Raw genomic sequence first — 9,874 nt, 5'->3', positions numbered from 1 at the left:
TTATATATCTTTATTTAAAGGTAAATAAACTACTACTCTTCGTATTAACGTTAGGTATTAACTCCGTTCTTTATTTTATTAAAGACTTATTTATATTTTTACTAAACCGTATTCCTAACTATAGCCTCGGAGGGCGCTAAATCTTATTTTAATTACTAAACGATCCGTTAAATACTAAATTTAACGCCTTTTTAAATTACTTTTTAAAATATATATTTATAAAGAGTAGCGATAATAAACTTTCTTAATTACTAAGCAAGGAGTTTAATATATATATTAATATTATTATATTTAAGAACTATAATTTAATAATACTTAGTAAAGAGCTCCTCTATTTTTTTAAATATTTTTAAGCGTATAGATCTTCTTTATAGGTATAATATAAGGATATATTTAGTTATATAAAGTTAATAATATAACTAGTTTTGTAAAAAGAACTCTAGCTAGATTTTATAAATTACTTATATTTAAAAATATTAAAGGGGTCGTATTAAGAGTTAAGGCTAGAAGTTATTAATAAAGGATCTTTTATTCTCGTTAATTGTTTTTAAACGCTTTATAACGAGTTTTATAAACTCGTCGCTTTTTTTTATTATAAATTAAAAATAATAGTTCGAAATTTAATAATAAAAAGAATATTATAAAAGGAGCGAGGAGTATATCGGAGTTTAGAGCGTTTAGATCGATATATTTTTAAACTTCGAGGCCCTCGTTTATAAAATAAAAAGTTTAGAACTATTTAATTTAATTATCGCGGCTAGTTAACTTAGCTTAATTAAAGGTTAATATAAAAATATCTATTATTTTAAAAAAACGGTAAAAATCGTATTAATAAATACGTTATTATGTTTTAAGGTTTTAATTAAGAGCTAAGCTTATAATTATTACGAGTTATAATATATAGTAATAGGTATACGGAGTATAGTAAAATAGTTTAATTTATTAAAATAGAAATAGATAAAAGAGAAAGGTCTATATATAGGATATAAGTGAGATATACGTAATATAGTACGTAATAGGCACTTTGTGGATTGCGGTCCCTATCCTTGTTACGTAACATTTTACGACTCCAGGATCAGATGTTACTGCTTTTCAGAGATACGAAAGGGACCATGAGGAATTGGTATAAACTATGGGACCTCGATTCTGGCCGTCCTGGAAGGGGCGACGAGATGCCATCCCCACTTTACTATGCATCCCTTGTTGGTGCAAGGTTCCTGGTAGAAAGGCTCTACAAGGACTGGGAAACGCCATGTAATCTCGAAGAATCAACAAACCAAAGCAGTCCTTCCAGAGAACAGGAAAGAGGCAGCCACGGTGAACCCATACAAGCAGCGGTAGCTTTGGGTCGTCGAGACGTGGTGGAATTCTTCCTTGACAAAGAAGTGGACCCAAACATGATGGTTTGGCAAACATATACAGCATACGGCACCCCTTTGATGACAGCTTCAGCTCATGGCCAGACAGAAATTATTGAGTTACTGCTCGAGCGTGGTGCAGAGGTCAATGCCATTTGGTCCATGCCACGCCTTCATCTCGGACGATGGCGTTTTAGTTGTAATGTTGGATTTCCAACTGCCTTAGTAGCGGCATCATTCTTGATTCAGAAAGAAGCCGTTGAATTGCTGCTGAAACACGGGGCAGTTGATGATGTTCACTCCGGCTTCTCCTTCTTTCACAAATCTGCTTTGAGGGCAACGATGGACCCAGAATGCAAACTTCTTGAAAAGAAGAAACGCGCCGCAACTATAAGCATCCTTCTCCAAGAATTTGACGGTGCCAAGGTCACTACAAGTCCTAAAATATTCGAGCTCTATATGGACGTAGCGGTGGAAACTGGTAATATAGATCTTGCCCTGAAGTACCTGGACAAATGGATCCTGTGCGGAAAACCTGGCTTTTCGCCAGGAGAAACACTTCAGTTAGCGTCAGTCGGGGGGCATCAAAGAATTGCTCATCAACTCCTTCAGTCGGGAGCTAGGGTGGCCGACTCAGGTCGAGTCCGTCAGACATCATCGCTCAGAGACGCGATAGGTCCGGCACTTGAAGAAGCATCAGGAAATGGACACCCTGAAACCGTCAAACTTCTCCTTAGCTATGGAACCGATTTGAGTTTTCCTCTACGTGGCGAGGACTTTAGATTTGCACTGTGGAGAGCAGTAGCTGAAGGACACGAGGAGATAGTGCGGCTGCTTCTTAATATAGGCGCCGACCCGAATTCTTCAGATGAGACTCAAATGCCAGCACTATACGCAGCAATTATTGTGGGTAGTGAGAAGATCGTTCAGCTTCTTCTGGACGCGGGGGCGGATATTCACGCTCGGTTCCGGGGGGAATGTTCGAATCTACCTTGTCTACAGCGTGCAATCGCGGCAATATCGGGATTGTGGAGATTTTGATGGCACGAGGCGCGTCTTTCCTAGCAAGGAATAGTGTGGCTACAAAAATACGGGCTGATACGATGGGCTTTGCGAATCGTCATTGGGATCTTTGGGACCAAATAGTCCTCGACGTCTCCAAGTACAGACCTCTGTATTCGCTCTCATTCGTAAAGGAAGGAAAGTCCAAGAGACTTAAAGCACTGCTTCGGCGAGAGATTGTTGGTATCGAACTGAAAGTCCTGGATCCTCTCTCCGCAGCGTCATTTGGAGGCCATGTTGACATTGTTCAGAGATGTCTCGGAATTTTGACTGAGGAAAATGCCGAGAACCGGGTTCCGAGACTACGAGCGGCACTCTCAGCGGCGGCAGCAGGCAACCACCTTGAAGTCGTCGAGTCAATCCTCGACTTCGATAGGAAAATACACTTGCGTGAACTCGATTGGAGGAGAGCGAGGTACTTGGCATCATTGATGGGAAACCAGGATGTGGTGCAGGTTTTAGTTGGGAGGTCCGAAAGCTTAATCTTAGACGAAGATTTGGGAATAGGGCTTCTCTTTGAACGAAAGAGAAATTCTTAGATTTTTCGGGAGCTATGGGAGCCGTTATGTGGGAGCCACGGGGCAGCTGTGGAGCTGCAGACTGCCTATGTGAAAAGAGAAAGGTAAGAGAGCCCACGTTTCTTATACATGGGCCGTTGGAAACGATACTGTTTTGCTCTCAATTTAGGGAAAGCAGCTGAGAAACGGCAACGATCAATGGATTAAGAATGTACCTTTGAAGCGCCGTCACTATAGCCCCTGATATCTACCCCTTTTTCTTGAAGACCGTCTCCTCCAATCTTCGCCCATCATCAAGAACCACAGCCTCAGCCCCAACCATGACAAACAAAACCCTCGTAAACCCATCCGAAGCATTGACCCACTCATGATTCACCCCTCCCTGAACAATAACCTCCCCCGCCCCCACAACCTTCTCCTCCCCACCATCCAGCCTTAGCACAATCTCCCCAGCCAGCACACACGCGTAGTCGACGCTGAGAGTCCGGTGCATAGGCGCCTTATACCGCGGCGGGAAATCCGTGAGACAAAAGTACGTACCCGCCGCTGGCGCGCGTGGGAGAGATGTTGATAGGGTTTGCGGAGGGGCGTTGGGTGCGTTGGAGGCTGGGAGGAATGGGGTTGTGTGGAAGGAGGTGAAGCTGCTTGCTTGGGGGCCGAAGGGGTGGAATGGCGGGAGGACGGCGTCGGAGGTGAAGACAGAGGTGCCGTCCTTGGTGTGGCCTGTTGTTATGAGGCGGGCTGGGGGGAGAGGGGTTGCTTGTGGTGAGGTGTTTGGGATTGTTTGGTCGGACATCTTGTTGTGAGTTTGGTGATGACTGATGGAAACGCTTGAGGATCTTCTTGAGTGAGGTTTGGATGTTGCGTGGGAGAAGCGAGTGGTGATGATGTACGGATGTCGTTGATTGCTATTCAGAGATCAGTCTTGGCGGGACGCCGACTTCTTATATCTCAGACTCAACCCATCACCAACCTCAGTAGACACCCACATAATCACTTACCCTCAATCTTCTTGCTCGCATTCATCGACATGCCCCGCTCATGAAATGCGACGCCATCGCGTTAGCGGCGGATAACGGCCCAGGAAACATAAGCGCTAGCAAATAAGGCAGGAAATCAAGCTTCGATCAACACCTGCAAAGGCATTGACCAAGCCAATTACAGCGGTCAAGCTAACTGCTTGTGGCATCTTGCCTTGAATACTCGTGCCATCGAAGGTAGCATTGACAGGAAGCGCGCGGCTTCTCGGGACGCGAGATTCAGCGCGAGAATCTTGAGCCTGGTCTTTGGTGTTGATCGTGGGGGTATTGCTTGGGTAAGCGACAACATGCTTACATATTGATGCTGGCGACTCATATAATCAAAATGTTGAATCGCGACTCGGCTTCGAACGGTGGCTTATCGCCGTTGCGGTGCTTGCATCAAAACAAGCCATGCATGGGGAGGGGGTTAAGATGAGAACTAGCGATGCAAGATCCAGATCTGAAGTAACGATGTCAGAAACGATAGTATTGTCCTGAAGAATGTCCTAATTGAGATATAGCTCTGCAGGCGTCTCAAAGAAGGGATTTTCAAGCTGTCCAGCTCTCAGGAGCACCCGTATGATTGGCAAAATGAGAGTACACCACAGCTGCGGACTTTCACCAATAGCATGGCAGACTTCTTTGCCGCCCCACGCAATCGCGCATGTGAACTGTTCGATCTGTGTGTATCTGCTTTGTAATATGCCATGTTGTTCTAGACATCTTGAACCTGAGCAGTCGAGGACATGCAGCGTCTCTAGATATCGCCGCAAAAGCGACCCGTGAAGATCTTTGATGACAGGCGCAAGTGTTCTAAGCTGTGCTACCACCGCACTGCGTACCTCCTGCCGGATATAAGCGCGTGCTTAGAACGACGAGATCATACGAAAGCAAGCAGAACAAATGCTGTCAAACGTTAAAGCTAGCAAGCCCATGAAAGGAAGCCCATGAAGAGTCGCTGTTCAGTAAGCCAAGCTTGCTTGTGCAACTCCAAGACGCCTCTCGGGAGTCTCGGCAGTGATGTACATCGGCCCTCGTTGTTTGCTATTGTCAAGCAGCCGATCTCAAGTCTCTAAAAAAAACCTCAAAAGGTTATTAAGTCAACGCCCATGGTTTGGCGTGATGCAACACCTGCTCACACGACACGCCTGTTCGCGAAGAACATAGCTAGGCCATGGAAATGAGAACGTAGGAGGCCATCATTGTCAACAGACCAGAGCCTGAACAACTATCATGAGTGAATAGAACACTCATTTCCTTTCTCTGAATGATAATCATCTCCAAAGAATGCTGTTCAGACAGCTGTAAACGATCACCGACCTCATACCTAAACCACAGTCACCACCTCTCGAACCGTCGACCATGATTCACTCCCTCAACACCGCCCTCCCCATCAACACTATAAAACAAAACATCTCCACCGCAAAACCAGCAAACCTTCTTCTTCTGCATCATCAAAACATCAAACACACTCAAGACACCAATCAATCAACCAAACCAAAACACTCAAACAACATACCAGCAAACCAATACAACTTCTCAAGCCAAACCATCTTCTGCAAAGAACCACACATCAAACCACAATAATCACTCAAACAACCAACACCATCAGTTAAATCGACGCAATGGCTCCCACTTGGCCCGTCACTCGCCCCAAGCCTCCTCACCCCCCTCCCGACCCGGCTCCTAAGCCCCTTCCCCCCAGCAAGTAATGGGCGAGCTAAGGAAGCATGCCTTGGTCGTGGAGCGGTGGAAGGATGGCCACAGATACACCTGAAGGATGAAGAAACTCTCTTCTTCTATTCACAGTCGCACTCAAACGGTGAAGATACTCTCAAGTAGCTAGTCACAGAGTACCTTAGTAAACAAAACCCAGTCCAAACAAGAACCTTACCCCTGATTCTTCAAATCCCAAAATATGTCTATGATGTTCCGTAAATTTGCAACTGCACCGATGACTGACTTGATATAAGCCTTCATTCTTAAGTGCGACGAGGGAAGCGGCGCATCGAAGTCGTTGAATCAACCTTACGAGGATACCTAAAATGGAAGGTAGTACCGGCCCCGGAAAAAGCGGGTCCGATGCGCACCGAGCCGGATTGTCGGCACAGCTGCCGGATCGGACAATTGCAAACTCAAACATCGGGATCGGGCGACGGTGGGCCAGCAGACACTGTCATTTTACCTAAAGTCTCTACGAGGTATGCCGATGCGTTGATACGAGAATCAATACGAGAGCCAATATAGTGCGAGCAGCACGCTGAATCACAAGCAAGGATGATCCAGAGCAGCGTCGCGAACGTGAACCGAGGATACCTGATGCTTTAGACATAGAGTTGGTGCCATGAATTGACACTTTCCATAGTTGCTTGACGGCGGCGGCCTCGGCGTGCCAACGGCTCAAGCCTAAAGCTTAGCGGGTCTCTCGGGAACATGTGTGAAAGTTTTGTCTTAGACTCGCCAACGGGCGACTCTGCAACCTTAAGTGCCGACGGCCAGGGCCTTGCCGGACGGAGAAACTTATCTTCGTGATGTTTCTTTGTGATAGACTCGTTGAAACCGAGAGCGACGCTAGTCGAAGGAAACAACTCCAAGTTGCTTTTTTTCCCTTCGACGTCGTGCCACCAAAACGGTGGTGCGGCTCAGCTTCCAGAGTGTGCCTCACCGTCGTGGTGCCCACCTCACCTGAAGCATTGGTGCGCGCAGTAGTGGTTTTTGGGTGGTAGAGCCTGTCAACCATAGCAGGGCCAATAAGCGCTGGGATGATGGCGTTTGGGTTGCATCCCGGAAGTGTAGCCCTACGGGCTTCCAGGCTGGCAGCGCTGGAGCCCAAATGACATATGCCCGCGCTAGGCCCAGAAGAGACTTGTGTCCAGCTTTGAACGAAACAACTCGCGAATAAAATGCCGGGGCTATTTCGCCAGTCACCGGCAAAGTTCGTGTTGCGGATTAGGCAGCTCCATAACAACGAGGACCAATGTTGAACCCACAGAGAGGCAACAAAGCCAAGATTGCGCACGGCGTACGAGATCCTGGGGAAAAACTGGATCCGCTACACCCTCAGGCTTCAGCGACAGAGCTGGCGGCGTTCACTCAGCTTGGAAAGGCTTGCGGGCCAGCGCAAAATGCGGCGTGTCCCTTTTGGCGGGCCAATCCTCGGCTTGTTGGGTTCCTTGGCTTGGGCCGGTGGGCGTACAGAGAGCACAAGGAACTTATGGAAGTGTGTCGACGCGGACTCAGACCGCATATAGCCGTATCAATAATGATACGAAGTGGGTTGGGCTTGAAGAGGCGGCACGCCTATGCGAAAGGAGAAGATGGTCGGCAATATTTGTGGCAGTAAGATTTGCAAGGACGGGCAGAAGGGACAGATCTTGCAACCTTCATAGAACACCGGACGAACGCCTCTTCGTAAACAGATATTGAGAGTTGGAAGCGAGGCGGGTCGGAGTTGTCTACAAAACGCGCCGTCAACGAGACCAAACATGCCATATCCACATGTTGGATCTGAAAGGGCAATGATGTGACGTGAACGAGGGCTCGGACTTCACCTCGGAAGTCCAACGGGGTACCGGCAATTGGTGGATCTGATGGAAGGAAAGATTGCAGGACGGGTAGGTCGGCTGGCAGGCTGATGTGAGAGGGAGAAAAAAGTCGTTCGGCGCCAGAAAGGCAAAAAGGCAGCCACGAACGGCAGCTTTGCCAGAAGGGAGATGGGCGATCGGCACGGCCGTGATGTGGGCGGGTTGGAAAACGGCGCGGGATTGTGGCTGTCAGCATATCAAGTCTAGCCGTAGGCTGTATGTACTATGTAGGCCGTCATGCTCCGTTGGAGCATATCTGTATTCTGTAAGATTCGGCCGAGCTTCGCAGGTGAAAACTGGGGGGGATTCGATCTATTGAAGTGTGCGTTATGCGTTGTCAGCGGAAGGGAGAGTGCGAGGAGTGCGAGGCCTAGGTAGACGGTAGAATGTCTCGTGTTGTTAACGGTCGTGACCCTGAGACATGCATATGCCTTGCCAACGTCGATGAGAGAAGCGAAAGAAGAGCGGTGGGTTGATTGAGGGGAATCGAGGCGACATGAGAACTACGGCAAGCAGCAGCAGACATTAGCCAGGGGATGGAGAGGCGATGGCATGATGTTGACGGGCCTCATCGGATTTGGTGCGTCGTGTGATTAATGCTGGATAATCGCTGGTGTTGTAAAGTTGGAGGAGGTGTCGCCCGGCAGGCAGAATCCACGCCCATGGCGCTGCCAGGACACGCCACACGTCTTGGGACGCCCCAGAAGGAAATCTGCAAGAAGCTTGCCGGAGTGGGAAATCCCGGGTAGGTAAATGGCGACAGCGAAAGAGAGCGCGAGGAGGACCTTGAAGTTCCTGCTTTCTTGCTCGAGCCAGCGCCCGACTCTCTAGCGGTGAGATTCCCCTGGCTGATGATGGGGGCGTACCTATGAGCGTAAAGCAAGGTACCTTCTAGGAGAATAATAATAAGCGTGAGATGTTGAGTGTGAGTTGGCTGTGGCGCACGGCAGGCGCTAAGCAACTCCTGTATTTCCAACCCGGGGAAAGAGGAGGAGGAGGAGGAGGAGGTGGTGGTGGTGGTGGAGGAGGAGCAGCGGAAAGTTGTGGAAGCCACACTTTACCTCTAAAAATTGTCCGTGGAAGGCGCATGCACAGTACGGATACCCCAATATGGAAACTGCCGTCACCTGACAAAGTGCGGGCAGCAACACAGTAAGATACAACAAGTGGGACTGTACATGCAGGCGCTGCAGGACCGCAGGGCAGGTAAGGTAAGCTCCTCCCTGGCTCCTTCATGTAAGATTTCCCCGACCGCAGCATCCCATGCCCTATCCCGCTGCCGCTTCCCCCGTCTCTCTTTCACCGTGCCACCCTCAACAACCCAATCCCGACCTCGTAGCACGGCTATCTGTCGACTTGGCTTACCTCTTTTCATCACATCTCTCTGTTCTCATTCGCCAACTGACGATACTACATCCTGCAGCCCATCATCCATCTTCCATGTCCTTGGAATTCTCCCAAGCAGTCTCCAAGGTAATCCCGGCCGAGATAATGCTGACTCCTCCTCATTTTCCTCCCAGAATCCCATCAGACCATCGCCTGGCCCGCCTTCGTTCATCTAAAGTGTCCACTTGAGACTTTGCTGCACGGCATCTCAAGTCCCCAATAACCTCGTGGATCCCTTGAGCTTTTCCCCCCTCCTCATCTTTCTGCGCCGGCTGACCCTAAAAATAGCCCCAACTACCATGCGCCCGGGGCAATACTCCAAGCAAGCCGGTGACTCTTGCTATGGAGACAGAATACTACGAGTTTACGGCACATCTCGATACGAGCCGCCCGATGATGTCGTTGAGCCCATGACCAAGATAGGGCCGACCAGCTCCGATTATCCTGCACATATTCTGTGTACTACCTTATTCTACGAATGATTCGCTCGCCAACCGCGCAGCTTAGTCAATCGACGGTGCCGCGCTCTCTTGTTACCTCATTAGTCTCTTACCTTCGTCTTGGCGAATCAGATGCTCCGTCTCCGTACTGTCTCGGTCTGATCGACCCTGGAGACAGCTCGCTGGTCAACGCAACCCAAGAAACGCTTTTTTTGCTTTTTACACCATTCTGCATTCGTATCCGCGAAAATTCCACTTAACCCGACCGATCCGGCCTTCTCTGGCGGCTGCCCGGCCAGATGAGCCTCACCGCCGACTCCAAGACTGGTCAAAAGCAGCATCCTGGCAAGAAGCCGAGTCCTTGTCCTGCGCGTCGATCTGCCTTCTCGCTTAGATACGTGAGCGACTTAGCCATGCCCTAGAATCTCGACAACTCAATGTGTCACTGGAGCGCCGGAATACCTCCCGTGCCAAGCAGTGGAGTGCCCGAACCGTACGAGCCTT

The 9,874-nt window shown here is 48.8% G+C and overlaps 2 protein-coding genes across 2 annotated transcripts; one reads left to right on the top strand and one right to left on the bottom strand.

Moving 5' to 3' along the window:
* Positions 1-1,307: 1,307 nt before the first annotated feature.
* Positions 1,308-2,788, top strand: BDZ83DRAFT_542003 (ankyrin repeat-containing domain protein; the record flags this gene model as incomplete). Its single annotated transcript, XM_060503407.1, has 3 exons — positions 1,308-1,554; positions 2,026-2,337; positions 2,730-2,788. Coding segments are annotated over 3 exons (618 nt in total), but the record flags the coding sequence as incomplete, so codon positions are not given.
* A 329-nt stretch (positions 2,789-3,117) lies between these two features.
* BDZ83DRAFT_622274 (uncharacterized protein) lies at positions 3,118-3,917 on the bottom strand. The gene has a single exon (XM_060508324.1). It carries the CDS (start codon positions 3,732-3,734, stop codon positions 3,186-3,188), a length of 549 nt encoding a protein of 182 aa, XP_060364761.1. The 5' UTR covers positions 3,735-3,917; the 3' UTR covers positions 3,118-3,185.
* Between the last annotated feature and the right edge of the window lie 5,957 nt (positions 3,918-9,874).

Source organism: Colletotrichum acutatum (genome assembly GCF_030867785.1).
Source record: "Colletotrichum acutatum strain CBS 112980 chromosome Unknown BDZ83scaffold_49, whole genome shotgun sequence".
Classification (NCBI taxonomy): Eukaryota; Fungi; Ascomycota; class Sordariomycetes; order Glomerellales; family Glomerellaceae; genus Colletotrichum; species Colletotrichum acutatum.
Note: the sequence above shows the minus strand (reverse complement) of the source record. Positions and strands in the feature narration are given on the sequence as shown.

Excerpts from the sequence above, each read along its gene's own strand:
- BDZ83DRAFT_622274 (XM_060508324.1), bottom strand. The coding sequence starts at position 3,734 with ATGTCCGACCAAACAATCCCAAACACCTCACCACAAGCAACCCCTCTC.